Here is a 23709-nt window from a genome sequence, read left to right on the forward strand (position 1 = left end):
GGGAGAAGATCACAAATAGCTCACTCACTATTCTAAATACAACAGAGCAAAAGAGACATTACATATACAGTACCTTGAAATCAGTTAAATTGAGTGCTCATTTCAAGATTATCACCTTCTTGTCTCTGCACCTTCATTGTGTTAATATCTCATTTGTGTTTAGGGAGAGTACACGATTTAGTTTTCTTTTTACACTGGTTTGACGATTATTAAGAATGTTAATGAACTTCCCCTCTGTACAATTAAATGGTTTTGAAAGTGTAAAACTGTGAGGTGCTTGTCACATATTCTGAAAAACAAAAGAGCCACTTTCATGATGTTTTCCATTTTTAATACAAGAAATGTGACAATTCAAAGCAACAGCCAGGCAGGCTTCTGTGATGGGGATTTTACGTGCACATTTGGGATCATAACGTCTGGCTGTCGAATGTTAGAACCCTGCATGTCATTACGTTCATCTCAGTCTGTTTCTTTGTGGATGATTAACAGTACAATACCAAGAAGCCAAGAATACGGTCATGCCAGTCAGAGTTTTACGCTCCTGATAAATTGTTTCTTCAAAGATGAGGTGGCTGGTCTGGGATCTACTCAAAGACATTGTCTCAACTCTGCAAGTAGTCAATTGAAAGCGATGTAATCACAGGATTAGTTGGGGACTAAATGGCTTTGAGGAAAAGATGTCGTCATAAAAGACAAAACCACCGAGGTGGGAAATTATTCAGTCTGTATTGATTATGACCTCCTTCTACGGCTCATTACCTGATGTTCTTATTTCTTGAATTTCTGAAGGTCTGATGTAGGATATTGGCTGAGAGGGGATCATTCAAATGAAAGGCGATTGAGTTGGTCCCATTTATGTCTTTTCAAAAAGTTCTACCTTATTCTGAGGTTATTTAACAAAAATACATGGTCACTTTACCTATTCTGTGTCATGCATTCATGTAACCTATTTTCAAAATATGTAGGACATTTCTAGCCTTTTCTTTCTTATGTCATTGAAGAACCTAAGAAAAGTAGGTACGCACTTCGGGTTTGAAAAACTTTCTAGTATGGAGCAAGCTGGATGCAACACCAAAAGAATTCTAAACTATAAGGAGTTGGTTTGGGAATATGAAAGCTCCAGTCACATTTCAATATGGGTTGAAAAAAAAACAAAAAAAACAAAGAGAAAGCAGCTGTGCAGTGTGGTTTTGCTGGCCTACGCTAGCTTTTGCACAATATGCTTTTCGGTAACTTCGCTGATGAAGACAACATTTTGAGAGATTGATGAGAATTGAGCATACTGTATGTTTCGGCACATGACGCATAACATATTGATACCATTTTGATTTAACATTGGTGTAGGCAGCCTATGCCCATGTCCCCCGGATGTAAGCATCAAAAGGTTACAGGATGCAAGTCAGCAAAAGTCAATGTCATTAGTTCCATGCCAAGATGACATCTGGCGAAACAACAAAGAGCAGCGATGACTTTGTTTCTTCTTCTCTTGTGGCTATCACTTAATTTAACAGGATGTGAGGACAAGGTTGTCAGTGAGCAAAGCTGCCATGGCGACACACGTGCAAAGGCATGTGTCAGCATGTAAACAGCCGTCGGAGTTCTTCCACAGGCCATCACGAGCGGGGACTGCTAAGCACAGCAGTGGATGAATGCTCATATGAGATTGGAATGCGTTGAACCTGAGAGACTGCATGGAATGCTTTTGAGAAGGAACAATTCTGACAAAGTCAGCAGAAATTAATCAGAAGGCCCACCGCTGGTCTTTAGAGGGAAGCTTCGCGGGTCTGAGAATTTGTTGGATAAGCAAGAACTTTCTTTCTGGCAGGGTGAGGAAAATGGCGCCGTTCAACACGATTTAAAAGTTACATCGACATTTTTGTGTCAAGCGAAAAATTTTGATATAATTATTACCATTAAATCCTATAAATCTTTCCTTTATGACGAGCATAGTAACACAACATGGCTGAGGCAAAATGCTTTCACTCAACAATCCAAAACTGCCCCGGCATCATTTTAGTGTGCAGTTAAGTGTGTGCGAATTCTGAAAACAACTCTGTGGAGAAATATAATTGCAGATGCTCGTGCGAACCAATGATGAGCAGTGATCTTTTTGCTCATCTACAAGACCACTATAACAGGGAACAATCTTCTCAATATACAATCATCATGATGTTGAAGCTATCTAATGAATAATTATTGACTAAATACCCTAAAGAAATTATTGGTTGTACATATCGTACAAATCATTTTTTGAAAAGGCAGAATGCATCTCTTGTTGATTCATTTCCTGCATGTTGCTTTTCCTCCTCTTTTGAATCGAACCTAGTCAATTGTGGCGTTCAAAGAAGTATTTTTTGAAGGGAACGGTTGAGAGTTTGGGTTGAATGATGAACAAGTGCCGCAAGGTCGCATTCTCATTCAGGAATGGTTCAAGATGATTATATGGATCTTTCATTTCATTAATCATTTCGTGAATAATTCACATCACTCAACATTTCAAATGCAGCGGACTCTATTCCGCTTCGATGTGAAACCTATTACCCAAAGAGGCTCAGCATATATTAACACACAGTACTAGCTGTCTGTCTCTCCGAAGATACCACTGCTGAGGTCACGATAATGTAGCTTTACAAGTTTCTTTTTACCATGTGGGTAAAATGGCAAATTCTCAGCTCACAAAAATAAGCAAACCAATTATACACACACACACACACGCACACACACACGCACACACACACACACACACACACACACACCCACACCCACAAAAATACACATTTCAATACCTTTCTCACAAAATGTTCCAGTAAAATGAAGCGGGCAGAGGCAGGAAGGCGTTTCGTTGGCAGGGTGTTTCATCTCATGACACGTTCCCCCATTGAGGCACAAATCATCACCACAAATTTCATGCTGGGAGTGTTTTGCTGCTTGAGCGGGAGCTCCGGTTGTGTTGACACTGTTGGTCAGTCACATAAAAAAGGAGTCATCTTGATGGGCAGCATGCAAACGTCATGGTTAGTGGAAAAAAACACATTCAAATGAGACTAAAATGTAATAGACATCAAGGTAATTTTTGTCAAATGATCAAAGTTTGAAAATACATACACATTTTTTGAAAAAAAAAAAAAACTTTCTTTCTTCGTTTTAGAAATTGATGTGTGAAAATACCTGCATGTGCCGATGTTGCTGCTGGTGATCGCATCAGATGCGTGCAAACTTGTGACTTGGTTAAATTCAAGGATTTCAATGCAGCCGGTATAGTTGTAGAAAGGCCTTGGAGTCTAAAAGGGAGTTGGGGGGAAGCCAATTATTTTTTCTCTCCTGTTTTTATGCCAACATATACTCTTTAGTATGACCTACTTGAAACAACAGCTTTTAATCCTTCAGAAGTGATGGCACTTTCAATGGGAGTTTATTTTTTTGTTTAGGCATTACTCAATGATTTAAACATGTTTCTTCTTCTAACACCAAACAGCCATTTAGATTTTATTTTTGTCTATACTCTACTCGTTCAGACCAGCATATTGTATGTACCATAGTTTTCAACTACTCTGGGACTCGTGCAGTAATGGGAGCAGGTGTGTAATATTCAAAGAACAAAATGTTGCTTTCACAGTGCAGTGATCTCATGTAATTGATGTATTCTTATCTTACTCCAAGGATCTTTCATTGGCGACACATGAGTGTTTTTCAAATCTTACCTGAGTGGCCAAGTACCGTTGTGGCAGACCGCCAAAGAATATGTGGTTTGTTCTTTGCATCATGTGTTCCAACCTCAAATTACTTGCTGCACTTTTGATTTTTTCATGGCCGGAGAGAAATATTTCCGCCTCACAAGGAGCCAGGTGTTGCCTAATAAGAAGTGAGACACACAAGGGCAATTGGAGGTGGTGGCACTGACAACCTTGTATGTCCACTCCAACTCCTTCCAAACATGTACTTCTTCAGACGACAGACATCACCTTTGTTTGAAAGAAATGCTGAACAAGAGCAGATTCTTGTTGATTATTTTTGGTCAAGAAACAAATGTTTTTTTTTGCAGATAATAGATTAGGTATGTTTCACCAAGTCTGATCCATACTTCCAGCTTGAAAAATGGTGCATATAATTCTAATTCAAATGTTCAAATCGTTTCACCGTGCTACTCATTCCTACTAGTTCAGAGGAAGATGGCCAGGACATTTGTGTAAGTATCCATTTGTCGTTGGATGTTTTACTTCAGACTGTTTACACATAAACAAAAAGGCATTGATATTTGACTTTTGGGTGATATTTCAGGATGAACCAAAGATGCACTGTAACCTTTACAAGTAAACTTCATTTGACCTTTAAATGCTGCTTTTGAATGCAAATTCATTGGTCCAATATTAATTAAAATTTTGCTAAAGGATCATACAAGCCATTCAGAAATACTGAGTTGAAACTGTACCACATGGCAAAAGGGGACGTCCTTATGATGCTTTGGAAGAGCCCTGTGGACCATGGTTTTGTTCTACTTTAGTTGAACTCTCTTCCCTAATGAAGTTAGCATAACAGGTTATAGTTTGCTGTGGAACCAGTTTTGTTTTTTTCTTTTTCTTCACATCACAAAACATGTCTCAACAGATTATTATTATTATTATTGTATATTATTGTATATGTTAAATCGCTCCATGTACAGCACTTTGTATGCAGCGATGGCTGTTTGAAAGTGCTCTATAAATACTGTTGACTTGACTTGACTTGACTTAACAGGTGCTTATAGACTTAATATTCAATATTTTTGGTGCTAAACATTTCAAATAAAAGTCAAAATGTGACAAAGCAGGTTGTTATGGGATCACAGTACCTTCAACAACGTCAACCTAACCCCAGCAGCTATCTTTTATTCTTCAAAAACGAATGTCCACTTGAAACTACATAGGGGACCAGATAATTACATCGGTGCCGATTCAGCATGAACCATCAGTCGCTTGAGTGTACTCAGGCCACAGATTTCCCCTTCACCTCCGAATAACCATTGTTACTTGCAGTGAAGTAAAGAAATCCACGCAGCAACTAAGGTCGATTTGCTTGGCCATCACTTTCCAAACAGCTGCAAATGCCGGCTAAATACTCGGAGAACCAACTCCTGCCTTCCTCAAGTCCTTCCTCAAGAGCTTGCTTGCATAGAATGGCGGTTAATTTAGACGCAGTCTGAGCGAAAGGCCTGGCCAGCAGCCAGAGGGCAGTGTGCACACTGTCCTTGAGAAGCCAGCCCCAACGGCCTTTCTACTTAACATACTGGACAGAGTCTTTGACGTGAAGATATATTAAAAGTCTATAATGGGTTTGGTGGTGAGAATGACCATGGTGTTGTAGCTTTGGGTCAAATCAGACAAAGATGGACGGAGTCCTCTATCATTCAATTCCAAATTATTTGGTTTGTGACACCTGCACACATTATTCCATGCTCCTGGCCCTCCAGTTATGACAGCTCTCAATCTCAAAATGTCTCCAAGGGTTCAGCACAGCACATTATAATGGATTCTTACCGCTGTTGTATTTTACTTGTAGCAAACAAACAAACAATGCCCCCCCCAAACAACAACAAAAAAAAAAAGTAAAACGGAATGGAGTCTCGCAGCTCTTTAACCTGATAGGCCAGTTTTTGCGCAATTACCCATTTAGGGCAGAAATGTTTCTTCGGGGAAGGGGGTGGGGGAATGTGCGTGTGTGTGTGTGTGTGTGTGTGTATGGGGAGGGGAAACAACCTTGCCAGCTTGATCCGAGATCATGTCAACAGCTTTGCCGAGTTATTTTTTATTTTTGGATACACTAACAACTTCTATAGTATGACGTACTTATAGCTTACTTCAAGGTTTATTTTATTTTTTTTCTTGTTTCTCCTCCACTTGTTCGTCAATCTTGGCTTTTTAAAAAAACATTTACTCCAAAGTGATTTATCTTTAATGTACAGAAAGTAGTTCCATTATTCTTCGTCATTTCATGGCTGCCCTGAAATCAATGAACAATGCCATAGGGTATTTGTATATATACACTCACATTTAAACTTGAGTATTGTTGCATCTTTAATCTATATGCAATGTGCATTTGCAAGAAGAATTAGAGCAGCGACGTGGAAAAAAATCACATTTTTTTTTACTTCTATTATGTGAAGGAATGAATGCTGCGGCAACCTTGTTTTTTTATATTGAACTGTGTTTTCTCATTACTTTCTCTGCTTCTTGTCACCACAGTTAATAGTAGCAACACTTAATTGTGTGCCTTGCTCAAAGACATTTCAAACCGAAAGCTCTTCAGCAACTAGTTCTCCTTTCAAGGATTTGGCCTTTTGAGAAAAATGACTTTGGGGATTCTCAACTATGATACAATTAAAGCATAATTACAAAGCGGCTGCCAAAATGGTTATTACAGTTGTGGCATTCGCAATATCATTGAGAAGTGATGGTCAGATTGTGCCAAGGCTAAAGAAAAAATATCTCAAAGGGTTTGCAGCCTTATTTTAAATCTTTGAAACATTGATTTTGTGCTTGGCTCTTGATCGCTCATGTTTTCATCATGAAAAATTGCAAATTAAGACTTGAGAACAGCCAATAAAGCATTCCAGCTGATCACTAATGTTTTTTAATAGCAGCATTGTGATCCGGTCCTTTGAAAAGTAGGCTTGTTGGTAATAAACTATAAATGACTTCTCTTATGGCCCCTTGATTTAACTTACAGTCATTCATTTGAACAAACGCTTCAATACCTGACACAAGGGGATGACGCAGGATGGGAAGTTAATACCACCTGAGGCGCTAATACCGTTTGAACATATTTTGTATGTTACGTAAAGCTAAGAAGCTTATGATACAAATAGGCTTCTTCTTCCTCATTAAATGAAATATAGCCAAAGGCAGATTTGTTTATTTACAAACCCAAGTCAGAACTGTAAATTGAAATTACCACTCCTAAACACAAGCTATTCAGGGATGTGATAATCCCTCACTGTGCGCTGGAACTCATTGAAAAAGAACATACCTGATGTTGACAATCTGTACTTGGCCGTTATCAACGTGAATTTGTGTGTTAATCCAAGCGGCATCATCCCCTCCATTGCAGGAAAAGACATACTGAAAGTAAATTGGGACAAACGTAACTGCGGACGTGAGTGTATTCTCTGTGAATGACTGTTTTTATCATTGACACAAAATTGTGTTTCATTGACACTGAAAATAATTTGTAGTGATATATGAGGAACCCCCCCTCCTCAGAAATTCAGACTAAGCTTTACAAGGAGAGTTTTTGAGTTAATTAAAAATAGTAATAATAATAAATCACTCAAGCATTGAGGAATGAGGCCACAAGATTTAGGTTTGGAGATGGCCGCTGTACTAACCTATAGCCATGCCGCTCCTCCAGTGACCTAGTTCATTACTGGTGTCAGGCGGAATACTCGTAACCCCGAATAACATTTTTGGGGTCTCATTTTGGATACCGCAGCGCAATCGCTAACACACAGTAGTTAGCGGAATGACACAGGTAGTCGATTGACACTTGCCATTTTCCACAACCCTTGAGTGACAGTTTTTTTTTCTTTTTTCGTAACATTAAGTCATACTATGAAAACAAATCAAGAAATCCCTGTGTAAAATTATTATTTTTTTCCTCCAAGTGAAAAACACTCAATTTTTTTCACCTGACAGGCTGTCCTTGTCTTAAAGTTTTACCTGTAGCGTCCCATCCATGACAAAGAGTTCCATGAAAACGAAATCTCTCTTATCTGGTCCTTGGCCCACATACATAATAGTTCCACGGTCCGCTTGCGTCTGAAATCTCACAGTTACGTTGTTGATGATGCTGAGGTGGATCCCTTCAAACTCCAGGTAAGAATTTCCAAAATACTGGAGATATTTTGAATCTAAGGGGATACAAACATAGATGTTGAAGTGATGGAAAAGGTTTGTGCATATTTATAGTAAATTCTACGGAGACTCACTATTCATCCCTAAACGGAAAAATGAAAATCATTTGTCCACCCACTCCTAGCGTAGAGAGTCGGTTGCTCTGGGTGAGTTTATGGAACTTCACGGAAAAGCTTCCATGCCTAGCTGAGGCGATGTGAGACAGACTTGAACTCGCTGTTTGTATTCCTCCGAGTCTCTTGCTTTGTTGCAGCATAAAATGTAAATGTAACCTGTATCGATCAAATAACCTTGGCAACAGAAATAGAATACAGCTGAAAGACGCATAAGAGGAAAACGAACAAAACTTGAGCAAGGAAGCAAGGGTAGATTTGCTTTTATTTGACAAGAAGTGCAAAGAATCCTTCAACATTATGCAAGTGCCTTTTTGCTCACTGTCGAGGCAAACTGAAACCCATCGTATTCACTGGGAAAGCTGTGAAGCATGCAAATGACACAATATCAGGAGAATGAAGCTGAATGCAGTCATGCACATTTATTACATGCCGAGTTTTATAGCGGAATAACTTGTCTTGTATCATCCGCGAGAAGAGGCAATTATGGGACACTCCTGTTCAAGTATCCCTTGCCCATAAGCTTCTTGAGCGTAGTCACGCAGACCAACTCAAACGACAGGCTCGGACTGGGACCTCATGCTCAATAATCCACACATTTGAAAGAAAGCCTGCAATCTGTTATTGAGAAGCTAAAGCAGGGAGTGTGTTCTATTGAAAAGCATTTGTGGATGCACCTGTCTCATGCTCTGTCTGTTCCTATCTGGGGAGAGGGAGGAAAAAAAAAAACATTCATTCCACTAGAGAAATCAGCAGCGCTCCTTTTAAGTTGTTGCCATGATTAATCGAGCAAGCACAAGTGAGACTGCTATCAATATTTGTTACATGTCAAGTCCTAATAGGTTGGCAAGCACTTCTGATCTGACAGGGTGCTCCTCAGAGCATTTCACGAGCAAATTTACCTAAATACCCCATTTGGACTGGGAAGCTATACGACCAATACCCTGAGGAAAAACCACTGACAAAAAAAAAGGCAAGAGAATCACAAGGAGCATACCCACTCTGATCTGTGAATTAATGAGGATAAACCAACAATGCAATGATGCAGCGCTGAATTCTTCACTCCTGGCAATACAAGTTGCCAGTGCTGATGATGTAAAATTACCCCCCAGAGACAAAGCTTTTCATTCATTTTAAAGCCTTGTTTAGTCTGAAGTAGTCTTTGATGTAGTATGAGCCTGCTGCAAGGAAGTAGTCCAGTAACTAATTAACAGCTAACTCCAGCTTCACCTTCAAAGGTCCCGCCTTTCTTTTACCTTTTCAATGGTTTTCTCATATTTGTACATACATTCACAAGTCCCAACATTAGCAACACTTGCACTCGAAGAGCTGTGGGTAAAAATGTCCAAAAATAGAATGACCCCAGTTTTCATACAACTATATGTTCATTGTTGTTTTTTTTAAACTGCTGCGTATCATACAAAGAAGCAGCTCATATCCGACTAGAAGATTGACAAAACATGAAAAAGGTTGTATAGCTCTGAAATTGAAAACCAATCACGGGCATTCCGCCCCTGAGACGGAACGGTTCGTCCGTCCGTCCTGGACGGACACCCATTTTTGGAACAGAGGATGAGAATTTTTTTTTTTAAAAGCCCAGCAGTCCGTTGAAATAAAAACACACACCAGATAAAAAAAAACTCCAAAACAGTTTGGGGTTAATTCATCAAACCATGCCATTCCCAGTCTATGAAAAAAAAAAGTTCCCCAAGTCCTGATGGTCAATCATGAAGCTGATTTGGTTAAATATGGTATACACACAAGGATAAACTCGTCCATTTTGATCCTGATTTCTCCCTTCCAACCAAAGTCAGCAAGCGTCCGTTTAACATCATCATTATGTTACGGATTAAGATGCGGTAAGAGAGATTTCGATGTGCATTGACAACAGTCAGCCCACGATCATAAATGGAAAACAAAAAACCCCACAAAAAATGGAAACGGGTGGGGTTAACAATGAGGCTTGCAAAATAACAGATTTCGACACAAAACAGAACCAATCAGGAAGCGAACTGGACATCAGAAATGGAGGAGCAACTGTTTTAAGTTTGGTGTTTGTTTTTTTTTTTAAGTCATTCACCACGGAAATGGAAATGGAAATGGAAAGAATTTCTTTTGGCAAGATATTGCCCCTGCGCTGTTTTACCAGATAAACTATCATCTGGCCTACTTTCATGTACCGGTACTTGTTTTTCTTTGTCTTCTGTAGCAGTCTCAGTACTACACCAGATTTCCTGCTTGGGGACAAGACCCTTGATTGTTGATAGTGTGTTAAGTCAAATGTCTGTGCTGTGTTCTAAAGTACCGCATGCAAGTGGGAACAGCAGCAGTAACAACACGGAGGGATTTTTCTTTACCTATCGCATGGGGCCTCTCACATTTGAAAAATGGTCAAGTTGTTTCTAATTTTGACCAGACAGTCCACAAGTGATTTCAGATTTTGCCCTTTGATTGAGCTGTAACTTGTCTAGCGACGCACTGATGAAATATTGTTTTTGTGTTGTTGTCCAAAACAACCTTTTATCACCCATGAGCGTTAATTTTCTCATGGCTCTATGGGAGAGTTGCAGTGTCTGTAGGGACATTTAGCATTAATCTGTCCCCTGCTTTTATTAGATGCGATTATCTAGAGCAGATGTATCTAAATCCATTTTCCACACCACTTGTAGTCATTCGGGTTGCGGGTTAGCTGGAGCGTTTCCCAGCAGACTTTTGGCAAGAAGTGGGCTATAATTTGGGCTCGTCGCCTAACAACCATTCAAACTCATTCACACCTATGAGCAATTTTGAGTCGACCTAACGTGAGTTTTTAAAACGTGGGAGGAAGACAAGGTACCCAGGAAAAAAAAAAAAACCCTATTCATGCAAGAGGAGAACACACAAACTGCCCACTGAAGTCGAAATTCCAAAACCAAACATTCGAACTGTGGCAGACATATAAAACGCACGGTCGTTAATGCTGGTGAAAAGCATCCACTTTTTTATTTTAATACTATGGCTAAGGTTATGACTATATTTACAGGTATAAAGCACAATGGATAATGTATTGCTGTTTTTCCTCCACTCCAGCGTGTTCAAAGGCCTTTTCTTCTTTTAGAAGAACAGAAACTTCTCTTAGTGGGAGTATGAATCTTTTAGAGCCAGCGTAATTACATCGCGTCTTGATACCGGTCCACTAAGGAGGTGAAAGAATTGATATAATTCATACATTCATGACATGTCAGTCACAAAGGTGAACTGTACGATGTGTCAGTGAGGGAATGTCAGGTTATAACACAAGTCATTCCACTGTGGAAAACACAAAACACACATACTTTGTCAGATGTTTAAGTTTAAGAACAATTATTGTGTCACGTCGCGTGTCCGCCAGCAGGTGGCGGGTTTTCTCCCCCGCCATCCGCGCACCTGTCCGTAATTTCGGGCTGATTACCCTCTTTTATTAAGAGACTCCGACAGTCATCTCGCTGCCGGAGAATTCCTCACCGTGCCATTGATCTCTCGTGCTAAATTCCTCTATTTGTAGATTACTCGTTGCCTTCTTGCCTTGCGGCCTTTACTCTTGCCATTAGCGTTAGTCACTATATTGAATACTTCGATATTGCCTAATCAGTAGTTCCTCGCACTTTGTTTTTCAGCGAGCGTTTTCAGTTGTTTCCTTATTTCCTCCCTGGTCCTTATTTGACCAGCGTTTTGTGTTTCCGTTTTTTCCCTGTCGGGCTCTTTCTGTTTTTGTCATTAAAGACACTCTTTGCTTTGAGAAAATCCTTTCGTTGTCTGTTTTCCGGGGATCCAATTCTTTATTTTCCTCGTTCTGCACGGAGCGATCATTATCGCTTCGGGCAGATCGTGACAGAATTCTCCGGCCACCATGGATCCCGCAGACATCGAAAGAATTTTGTCCGCTCTTTCCCGACAAGAGCAACAGATGAGTCAGCAGGGCCAAGCCATTAGGGAACTCCGTGGCGCGGTCTCCATGCTGGCTCATCGGTCCGATGATTTAGAACCTCGGTTGGTCCGGGTGGAAGAGCGGAGACCATCTCCCCCCGGGGTTCGTTCTATCATTCCCGAAGCGCCCCTCTCATATCCCATTATGACGAGGGAGCCATCGCTTCCACACCCCCCTCGCTACGGGGGCGAGCACGGGCAGTGTGGACACTTCCTCCACCAGTGCTCTCTCATTTTTGATCAACAGCCGTCTGCCTATGCTAATGACGCCGCCAAGGTGGCTTATGTCATGAGTCTGTTAACAGGTCCGGCAGCATCGTGGGCGATTGCGACAAGTGACGCCAAGCCGAATCTCCGTACTTCGTTCCCCGACTTCGTGGCTGCGTTCCGCCGGGTGTTCCATCATCCCGTGCGGGGCAGAGAGGCAGAGGGCCGGTTACTCGCCATCCACCAGGGAGAGCGATCGGTAGCGGACTACTCCATCGAGTTCCGGATCCTGGCCGCCCAGAGTGGATACGATGATCGGGCGCTGTGTGGTCTATTTCGCCGTGGACTAAACCCTCAACTCAAGGACGAGCTGGCGACCCGCGACCACAGCACCAACCTGGAGGAATTAATCGACCTCTCCCTCCTCATGGACAATCGCCTGAGGGAGCGAAGCCGGGAGCGTGGGGGTGAGCGGCCCCAGTTCCGACGAACACCCACGGAGGAACAGGTGCAGCTGGGAGGCAGGGACGCTGGTGCGGAGGAAGGAAAGCGTCGTTTCAGCGATCGAGTGACGACTGACGGCGTTCCACCATCTCCTCACGCCGCAACCAGCCATCCGGGGCCGTCACCCCCTGCCCACCAGGAGTACTGTGAGTCACGACCGCGCGCGCCTCCCTTCGAGTCTAGGCGAGTCGACTCGCGGCCTGGTCACCCCAACAGACTCGAACTCGAGGGGGAGATATTAGGGGGGTCCCGGTCGTGGCGGGTTCGGGCTCTGGTAGACTCGGGGGCAGATGACTGCATAATGGACACCGATCTCGCTTCCGAGCTGGGTTGTTCCGTGGAGAAGCTGATAGATAGGAAGCGGGTTTGTGATCTTGATGGGCGTCTCCTGGCGGTAGTTACGCATAGGACGGAGCCGTTGAAACTTCTACTGTCCGGCAACCATGTCGAACATCGTCGTTTTTACTTAATGCGGTCTCGCAACGCCCCGATCGTTCTCGGGTTACCCTGGCTCAAGACACACAATCCCGTGATTTCCTGGGCGCGCCCAGCGATAGACAGCTGGAGCCAGTACTGTTACCAGCACTGTCTGCAATCGGCCGTCGGGAGGCATGAACGTGTCACACCCCCCGAGGAGATCTGCCTTGACGGAGTGCCGGATTGCTATCGGGATCTAAAGGAGGTGTTCAGCGAGGACCGTGCCCACTCTTTGCCTCCACACCGCCCCTACGATTGTGCTATAGACCTGCAGGCGGGCGCTCCGTTGCCGACCTCGCGGCTGTATCAGGTGTCCCAACCCGAGCGCGAGGCATTGACGGAGTACATCAACAGCTCGCTCGCCGCAGGTCTTATTAGACCATCGCGTTCACCGTTAGGGGCGGGTTTTTTCTTCGTAGGGAAAAAAGACAAGACCCTGCGACCCTGCGTAGATTATCGGGGTTTAAACGAGATAACTATTAAGAATAGATACCCGCTACCCTTGCTGGACTCCGCCTTCGCCCCATTACAGTCAGCCACCATTTTCTCAAAATTAGACTTGCGCAGCGCTTACCACTTGGTTCGCATCCGGGAGGGTGACGAGTGGAAGACGGCTTTTAAGACCCCTCTGGGTCATTTTGAATACTTGGTTATGCCTTTTGGGCTCACCAACGCCCCTGCCGTTTTCCAAAACCTAATCAATGATGTGCTAAGGGACATGATTAACATCTTTTGTTTCGTTTACCTTGACGATATTTTAATTTTTTCCCGGTCATTACACGAGCACCAGCAACACGTTAGGCTGGTGCTACAACGTCTACTGGAGAACCGGCTCTTCGTCAAGGCAGAAAAGTGTGAATTCCATGTCCCCGTCATCTCCTTCCTAGGGTTCATTATTGAACAGGGCAGGTTAAGGGCGGACCCCATTAAGACGCGTGCCGTCACTAACTGGCCGGTTCCAACCAATCGCAAGGAACTGCAGCGCTTTCTGGGGTTCGCCAACTTCTACCGACGCTTCATCCGCGGTTATAGTCAGAAGGCGCTCCCCTTAACCCGCCTTACGTCCATTAAAACCCCATTTAAGTGGGATCCGACCGCGGATGCGGCGTTCGCAAACCTGAAGGCGGCGTTCACCAGTCCCCCCGTACTACAGCACCCTGATCCTGATCTCCCCTTTATCGTGGAGGTGGACGCCTCGGATTCGGGGGTGGGGGCTGTGCTGTCCCAGCGCTCTCCGGTCGACCAGAAGTTGCACCCCTGCGCCTTCTTCTCCCGTCGACTCAGTGCCGCCGAGTCCAATTACGACGTGGGCAACCGTGAACTGTTGGCAGTTGTGACCGCCTTGCAGGAGTGGCGGCACTGGCTCGAGGGGGCAAAGGAACCCTTCACGGTCTACACAGATCATAAGAACCTCGCCTACCTTCGCTCCGCCAAAAGACTGAACGCCCGTCAGGCCCGGTGGGCCCTCTTCCTCACCAGGTTCGACTTCATCCTCACCTACTCTCCCGGGTCTAAGAACACCAAGCCCGACGCCCTCTCCCGTCTCCACGAGCCTGCGGGGAGGGATCGATCCCCGGAGACCATCCTCCCGACCCGGTGCGTCGTGGGGGCCGTCCAGTGGGAGGTTGAGCAGCGGATCCAGGCAGCCCTGGAGGGGGTTCAGGTGCCGACGGAGTGCCCAGCAGGGAGGCTATTCGTACCTCCCTCCTTACGATCTGAAGTTCTGCAGTGGGGACATGGGTCCAAGGTGGCGTGTCATCCCGGGGTGAACCGGACTGTGCAACTCGTCGCCCAGCATTTCTGGTGGCCGGAGCTCCGCAACGACGTGACGGAGTTCATCAAGGCCTGCACCTCCTGCGCCTGCGGCAAGTCGTCCCATCAGCCGCCGGCGGGACTGCTCCAGCCGTTGCCCATTCCTCCTCGCCCGTGGTCCCACATCGCCCTGGACTTCGTCACGGGTCTCCCGCCTTCCCGGGGTCGAACTGTCGTACTCACGATCGTGGACCGCTTCTCCAAGGCGGCTCATTTTGTTCCTTTGTCCAGGTTGCCGTCGGCGCTGGAGACCGCCGACCTCCTTGTCGAACACGTCTTCCGTCTCCACGGCATTCCACTGGACATTGTCTCGGACCGGGGGCCCCAGTTCGTATCCCGCGTCTGGAAGCAGTTCTGCCGGTCCCTCGGGGCCACTGCCAGTCTGACCTCGGGGTACCACCCCCAGTCCAATGGACAAGCCGAGCGTGCCAACCAGGATCTGGGGGCGGCCCTCCGCTGTGTGTGCCTTCACCGTCCCTCGTCCTGGGTCGACCACTTACCCTGGGTGGAGTACGCGCACAACACCCTCGTCTCTTCTGCCACCGGTAGGTCCCCCTTCATGGCCGCCTACGGGTACCAGCCGCCGCTGTTCCCGTCCCAGGAGGGGCAGGTGGAGGTCCCCTCTGTGCAGCACCACCTCAAGCGGGCCCATCGCGTGTGGAAGGAGGCCCGGGCTGCGTTGTCCCGCACGGCGGCCAGGAACCAGCGGATCGCGGATCGTCGCCGGCGCCCGGCTCCTTCATACGTGGTAGGACAGAAGGTGTGGTTGGCGACGAGGGATCTTCGGCTGGCCGGCACGTCTGCGAAACTGGGACCCCGATTTACTGGACCGTTCGAGGTCGAGGCCGTCATCAGTCCAGCTGCAGTCAGGCTCCGGCTACCGCCCACCATGAAGGTTCACCCCGTCTTCCACGTCTCCCTTCTCAAACCCGTGTCTCCCAGTGACTTGGCTCCTCCTCCCACGCCGCCGCCACCTCCGCGGGTCGTCGACGGTGACCCGGTGTACACGGTTCGTGCCATCCTGGACTCTCGGCGCAGGGGAAAGGGGTTCCAGTATCTGGTCGACTGGGAGGGCTACGGGCCTGAGGAGCGGCAGTGGGTGCCTCGCTCCTGGATCCTTGATCCGTCCCTTTTGCGCGACTTCCACGCTGCACATCCATCCAAGCCGGGTAGTCCGCCGGGAGGCGTCCATTGAGGGGGGGGTACTGTCACGTCGCGTGTCCGCCAGCAGGTGGCGGGTTTTCTCCCCCGCCATCCGCGCACCTGTCCGTAATTTCGGGCTGATTACCCTCTTTTATTAAGAGACTCCGACAGTCATCTCGCTGCCGGAGAATTCCTCACCGTGCCATTGATCTCTCGTGCTAAATTCCTCTATTTGTAGATTACTCGTTGCCTTCTTGCCTTGCGGCCTTTACTCTTGCCATTAGCGTTAGTCACTATATTGAATACTTCGATATTGCCTAATCAGTAGTTCCTCGCACTTTGTTTTTCAGCGAGCGTTTTCAGTTGTTTCCTTATTTCCTCCCTGGTCCTTATTTGACCAGCGTTTTGTGTTTCCGTTTTTTCCCTGTCGGGCTCTTTCTGTTTTTGTCATTAAAGACACTCTTTGCTTTGAGAAAATCCTTTCGTTGTCTGTTTTCCGGGGATCCAATTCTTTATTTTCCTCGTTCTGCACGGAGCGATCATTATCGCTTCGGGCAGATCGTGACATATTGTAAGGCGGACCTTACCTGATGACTTTTAATTGACATAGACTTTATGTCCCATATATAGAAAAAAATGCAGGGTGTTTTGTCCTTGATTTATCGGTTAATGTAATGTAATAGACTGACTGATTGAACTTGTCACACGACAGAGATAAAATACTGCGAAGGACCATTCTTGGACTCTTGCAATTTCTGTGCCTTGAGGGGAGGCAAAAGGTCATTCATTACCTTCAACATTTGCTGGGGGGAAAAAAAATATTTTTCTGAAGATAGCTGACAGAAGAAATCTCAGCTGACTGTTATGTGGTAAAAAACTACATCCTCTGTGTAACAGTTATCTTTTCTTCGTAATTCTATCCTTGGACTTCACACCTGTCTATGTTTTTATTGAATGGATTTAAATAATAAATATTACTCATAATTCAGGGGAGTTCCTTCAGGCTGTCCTTCATTCATGCGCATTCCAAGCGTGAGTGTATCCGTGACTCAGTGGCAAAGTCGAGAAATATTGTACAATCAACGCATTCCAAACTTGAAGTATTTCAAGTAGATGGAAGTATTTGACATATGCACGGTAAGATAAAAAATATTGAGGAAAATAATCACTGGCTGTTACTATCAGAGAACATTTCATTCAATAGAGATTATGCAGCATGCTTATAATTTTACTTGCAGCGTAGTGTGGTGTGGACCTGTAGTAGTTGTGACTGTTTTTGACGCAGTGAGTCCCTTGCATGTTTTTTTTGTTTATTACCCCTTTTTTTAATGTACCACGACACTATCAGCGCTTTCCAAGTACTTAAATAAATTAATGATTAAAAGCTGTTCGAAGCAGTAAAGTTCTACTGCACTGGAAATAAACTAAAAAATAAATATATTGTTGAAAAAAACCCCGTCTGATTATAAATCTTATACGACTAAAGCCCTTGTGTTGGACCTTATATCTGTCATATTATGCAAGTGTATAAGGCCGAAGAAAGTCAGCATGTCTTAACGGCATTCAGTTTTTCTCCACCGGCTCTGGCCTGTGAGATCTCCATCGACTCTCAAACTGCAGAGCACAGCATTGTGTGCATAGCGGCAGCAGAAAAGGAAATAGACGAGATTGGTCTGTGAAATAAGGTTTGCTGTAGTCATCGGTGCGAATCCAAGTCACTGTAACTCAAAGCCTCTGTTTAAATTCCTATTGACGTTTTTGCTTTTTTTAAAACACGTTGCAAAGCCGACTGGGTTTTGAAGACGCACCATCTATCTCTATTTCAAGCAACACCAAGGGCACCGCTTTCTTTTCGATTGTGACCTAGTTAGATTAACTTGCGGGTTTCCATTCCCCTAAACCTTAAAACTAATTCACTATCTTTATAAATTTGTCAGTATATGAGATGCTTTATGAACTCTCAACACATGTAACTCCGCACTAACACAGTTCACCCGAGGCCCAAGAAAGGATCAGGTGTAGCTGGGATGACTCCATTATGTTTGGCCCAGAGTGAATTTTAGTGTGTCACACTGAATTGGTTCGAGCTCGTCTGTGTTCAATAGGTCCGCTTAACTGCGCTGCTGCTTTGTGAACAGTTTCAAAGCGAAGGCAGACCTCATCTGTCAAGAAGAAACAATCCGCCTCCTCTCTCACGCAGCGCAATTCAATCGCAATAACGTTTTGAAATATGTGATCTGTGATAGAGTGTTGAAATGATTGGACTTTTATCTTTTGGATGAGATCAACATTTTTGCCAAATGTTTGCCAACCTATTCAACATGAGTTCAGTCAGCACCAATCAGGGTGAGAGACCTTGCCTCAGTGCTGTTCCATATCAAGATGTACCGGCCTGATCCAGGGCATTATGTCGATGACCCTTTGATACTGAGCACCAGATCCTGCTTCACATTCTAAACATCCCCCTATGTGCCCAACTCAACCATATATACATAGAATATGCCAACACACCTTTCTTGATTGGAAATGATAGATGGGTTTTTCTCCTCTCCTGACAGGCTTCGACTGATAGCAGCTCATTTTGCTCAGGACTTTACCCAAATTGTTGGCCATCATGTCAAAGCTATTGCTCACCAATGTGACATTTTAAGTGCCAGACACCTTTACCAAAGGCCTACCAAATTAGAAAAGTCAACCATATCTATTCACCTATCATGTGATTATATCCATACATCTCTTGTTGATGCAATGTGAAGTTTCGAAACAAACATGCCGTTGAGAGGTGCGAGGATTCCCCCCAATGCCAGTGATAAGTAAATACGGAAGAACAATGTCCACACTCACTCAACACTACATTAGGCACCTTCATTATCTAAAGAGAACCCATACAGGACATTGATTCAAACTTGTGTGTGCTGAAGGTAATATTTCTGACTTTTGATTGATATATGGTGGGATATGTCTCTTGTTGTGTTTTTAAAAGCACATTACTGATGCTGTTATTTCCCCAAATCATGAATCTCGATTGTTTCTCAGGATTTTAGGACCTGGGGCAAACAAAAGGGGAAGGACGTACTGTATATGCACAGTTCACTAGTTCAAAAATATATTTTAACACCACATATTCAAATTATAGTCTCATAGCACGCTGTGAACTTATTGAGACAGCACCAACATGAAAGAAATCAACATCTTTTAATTTGATTGAGGCTATTTTTCTCGTAGCATCGACCGAAGAGTTCATTGTAGGTGAAATGCGTCTAAATTCTTAAGGTGGACAGGGTATGCCGACTCAATACAAGTCATTGCCCAAGGCTCGTTGAATTTCATAAATGCCAAAATAGGAAGGACATTTTTATTGGGAAACATTCAACTCAGAGACTCGAGCGTCTCCACTCATTACAAAGTGACCCGAGAACAGTCAATGGACAGGCGATGGAAAGAATGGATTTGTTTAGAATCCGCCCTCAGTTTTGTGTCTGACAATTTGCAGATGACCTGCTTCCTCATTCCCACCGCTTGTTTGTTGCACCAAAATAAATAAAGAGAAAATACACAAGACGGTGCGTCAAACCAAGCATGAATCTGGAATAAAGCGAGCAAAAAAAATCCTGATGCATCCTTTCCTGCATATGAATAAAAAATTAAACGTTTCAATCCCAAAGGCAACATAAGGACACCGCAGAAGTTGCGCGCCTATAGGACCCGCCGTCAAGTGTGGTTTTGTACCTGTGGATTGCGCAGCTGCTGACGACGGGCTGAGTGTTGGTGTTTGCACACGTGGTGCAAAGCCGCGAGTGATGTTCTTGAGTGCAGTCTCCAAGGGAATAGCATCCGTTGCAGGAGGGAGGCAGGTGACCTTGTTGATGCCATCTACACAGGAATATGCTTCTGGACATGGATTTAAGAGGCAATCATCATAGTTGTGCTCACAGTTCTTCCCCTGTGTACACGGAATAAACAGCCCGTAGACGCGAGTGTGAAATGAAACACCAACTGTATGTAAGGTTAAGAGTATGAAAAATAAAGTTCACGTTCAAAAAGTCATATTTAATTATGCAAATGTATGCAAATATAGTCTTATGAAGAAAGACTAATTTAATGATGCTAATTTCCAGTGCTTGTGTATTTGTTTGTTTAAATAGTTTCACAAAAAGTACCCTGCCACTTTTGAAAGAACTTTTGGAGAGGGGCGGGGCATAAGCCAAATAGCACTGTGAGACAGTCGCACTAAGCAAAAGCGCCCTTGTTAATTTTGGTGGTGGTGGTGGGGGGATCGGGGCGTTATTTTATAATTGTCATGAGAATATTGCCCTGGCAACCGGTTCAGGATGTTCCTCGCCTACTGCCCGAACACGGCTGGGATAGGCTCCGGTACGCTCGCGACCCTCGTGAGGACAAGCGGCTCGGTTCATAGATTGTTATGAGAATACCACACCAAAAACACGATTTCGAAAGGTTTCTTTCAATTTGACTAAACAAATACGACTCCTCGTCTAAAAATGGTTTCTAACCCTCAGAATGCATCAATGCGGATGACAAACGTATCATGACTTCATTTGCCACTGATACAAAGTAGTCTTGTTCACCCATGCGAAACATTTGCACTATAGATGTCAATTCATTATAGCACCAGTATTTTATCAGCCCAATAAAGTAATGTTATTGTTTCATCATAAGGATGATTGTCGAGGGAGTTGAGGGTGCAGGAGGATAAAGGTTAATTCTTAAAAAAAAAAAAAAAGAATAAAAAATGGAGAGGCAGAAACAGGTGGGGAGCCTCACCACAAATCCAGGACGACAGAAACAGGTGTAGCCGTAGCCCGGATCACCCTGAACGCATATCCCCTGGTTGCAGGGCTGTGGAAGGCACTCATTAATGTCATCCTCACACTGAAGGCCTGTCCAACCTGCCAGGAACAAAAGCCCACAGAGTGCACTGGTGAGCCCTGGCTCTCCCACTTCCACCCTCTGAAGTGAATATCAATCAGATGCTCCCACATCGATTTTCTTTTTTTTGGGTTCACACTTATGCACAGACAAGAAAAGGCTTTCACTAAAGCGTATGGGTGCGACATACATTTTAATGAGGCGCAGGAGTATTGTCTATTTATCATTTTATCTTCATACTGTATGACTAAATCGGTCCCCAGAGAAAAGCAAACGACTATGAGAAGGTTCGGAAGAATAGTACCGGTAACTTTACAGGCGTGATTGTAACCTTTCACACCTCCTCAGTCAGTTGCCTTGAGTCTAATATGAATGTTTTTTAAGTTTTGAAATGCTTTACAGGTGGCAAAGTGCACTCCAAGAAAGTGGGCCGCAGGAAGACAACATTGCAGTCGTTTCACGAGTAACAAAAGGGTTCACGTAACAGACAGCGTGGGCTCGTCACCTCCTCAGCGTGTGAGCGACTTACCTGACCGACAGTGGCAGACGTAGCTATTAATAAGGTCCTGGCAAATGGCATCATTGTGGCAAGGAGATGAGCCACATTCATTAAGTTCCACTTCACATAAATCCCCCGTGAAACCTGGCGGACAGCTAAGAAAACAAATGATGTTCGTGAACGTGGGAGGATGTCGGTTCCTTCTATTCACGTGGCTGTGACCATGAGATGCTTCATTATTTATTAGAAAGCTTTTTGGCTGTTGTCTTTTTTTCATGCAATTCAGTTCGGCTTATTATTAAGATTTGTTTTTAATTTTTAGCAGGATACCTTACGTAGTGGATTCATCTCTATTTGTTTTGCTATCAATTTCTCCACTCATTTCAATATTTACCAATTTGTCCTAAATGCTTTTTTTGTTTTAATATATAACGTCTTAAAGAATGGTGTCTTATTATTATTCATTTGATTGCAACATTTTTCTGGTGATCTATCAAAATCCACACGCTTTGGTGAGAACCCACTCTTTGACCTCAGGAAGCATTTAAACCGCATAAATAGCACTCTCTTCAATCATATATTTTTGCTGCTGACTTTTTTTTTCCTTTTTTGCACCTGTGTTGTGAAGTGAGCTGTGTAAGGTATTTTTGATTTCATCATGGACAAAAGCAGCAAGAACGAATGAGCAAGTTTTTCATGCATGACCTCCGAGCTGGCCATACATGCACAGAGTGCTTCTGAGGCTATTTGCTGGACAGGTGCAGACCAGAATATGCATCAGTTCAATCATCTCGTGCAAATGAAACAAGGGTTTTTTTTTCTTTAATATGACCAGGAAAAAAATATTGCAGGAGTAAATGTAATGTTTCTTCTACGCCACATTTACTTCCTACATGCATTCCCCAAAACATATTTTCCATGACCTTTTTTCATTCTGTTGATGAAACGGTATTCTTAAATTGGATATCATTGAAGTTGTGAATGTGTCCCTCTAGTTTGTGTCGCGCTGCACATTTATTTGTAAATGCCAAGCAAAGCTTGCATTACCTGCCTGTAATACACATTCACTCCCATAAACTTACCTTGAAGTGAATATAAAATTGCAGTCCACTAAATCAATATCGTATGAGAGCTGTGGGCTTTTTGGAGTCATGGTTGTTCCGGATATATTAAAAACGTGACACAGACCATATAGAAGCATATAGCACAAGGTCACACAAAGTAATTAACTGTAGGACACCGGGCGAGATGCAAGTCCTACCTCACTCTTACTACAGACAACATATGTTTAGATGCGTGTCATCACTCAAGTGACACAAAGACTGCAATTAAATAGTAATGACTGGCTTGCAGTATACCCGAAGCACTGGTGGGCGATGTGATCGAATACACACACCACAGCTCCACTCAAAATGTATTTTTAATTGTTGACAGACTGAACTGTGCAAGCAAAGATGTCAGTCGAACAGTTGATGTTCTTACACCTGCTCTGAGGTGAAATTCAAGCATTTTTACTTTTTTTAAAAGGTTGTCTAGGTTTAGAATGATTATTCCAAGACCACAAACTACATTCTGTCTCATTGCCACATTCAGAAAATCCATAAAAAGAAATGTATATTCGTTTTGTGCACAGGTATGTATTATCATCAGCTTTGAAAACACTTTCTTTCATAGCCTCTGACAGTAAAAACTGTAGTGCCATTGGTCATTCTATAAAATCATGAATCATTAGGCATGGCACCAATGACTGGCCACTTCACTTTCTCGCACAACTTCCATACAAGTTTCACTGCTTACGATAGCACATTACATGTTTTAGTCCAACAAGAGCAACCATATCAACTCACCTGCAAGTAAAGTTGAACCCTTCACCATCAATACATGTTGCACCATTCAAACAGCGATTGTTAACACAGTCCTGCAGAGAAATATACATTACATCAAATACAGTATAATCCGTAAGAAGTCACAACAAACGTACCAAATACTGTATTATCTGAGGCAGTTATAAATAACTGCATATTTGTTTTCTCACAGGCGGAAATAATTTATAGACTCTGCAATAAATCCAATTTGACAACACAACACATGATTGTAAACAACAATCTTATCACCAACGCTCCAGCTAACACCACACGAAAGGTGTCTGGGCTAGTCCACGACTCTTATAGACCACAACCGGGCAATCAGAAGAGATTAAACTAAATGTTCAAAGAGACATTCTAAGAAACTC

At 43.8% G+C, this 23709-nt stretch overlaps 1 protein-coding gene across 3 annotated transcripts in view; it reads right to left on the reverse strand.

Moving 5' to 3' along the window:
• The window catches only part of eys (eyes shut homolog), a 143461-nt gene that overhangs the window by 48441 nt on the left and 71311 nt on the right, over positions 1-23709 (reverse strand). For all 3 annotated transcript variants that reach the window (XM_052080554.1, XM_052080553.1, XM_052080552.1), the window contains 9 exons: positions 23324-23394; positions 21507-21631; positions 20873-20997; positions 19817-20030; positions 7692-7882; positions 7003-7094; positions 3702-3852; positions 3169-3281; positions 2787-2956 (listed from right to left, as the gene is read on the reverse strand). In XM_052080554.1, the coding sequence (XP_051936514.1) occupies positions 2787-2956; positions 3169-3281; positions 3702-3852; positions 7003-7094; positions 7692-7882; positions 19817-20030; positions 20873-20997; positions 21507-21631; positions 23324-23394 (1252 nt within the window). The remainder of the gene's footprint in view (positions 1-2786; positions 2957-3168; positions 3282-3701; positions 3853-7002; positions 7095-7691; positions 7883-19816; positions 20031-20872; positions 20998-21506; positions 21632-23323; positions 23395-23709) is intronic.

The sequence above is a fragment of the Hippocampus zosterae genome, chromosome 11 (genome assembly GCF_025434085.1).
Source record: "Hippocampus zosterae strain Florida chromosome 11, ASM2543408v3, whole genome shotgun sequence".
Classification (NCBI taxonomy): Eukaryota; Metazoa; Chordata; class Actinopteri; order Syngnathiformes; family Syngnathidae; genus Hippocampus; species Hippocampus zosterae.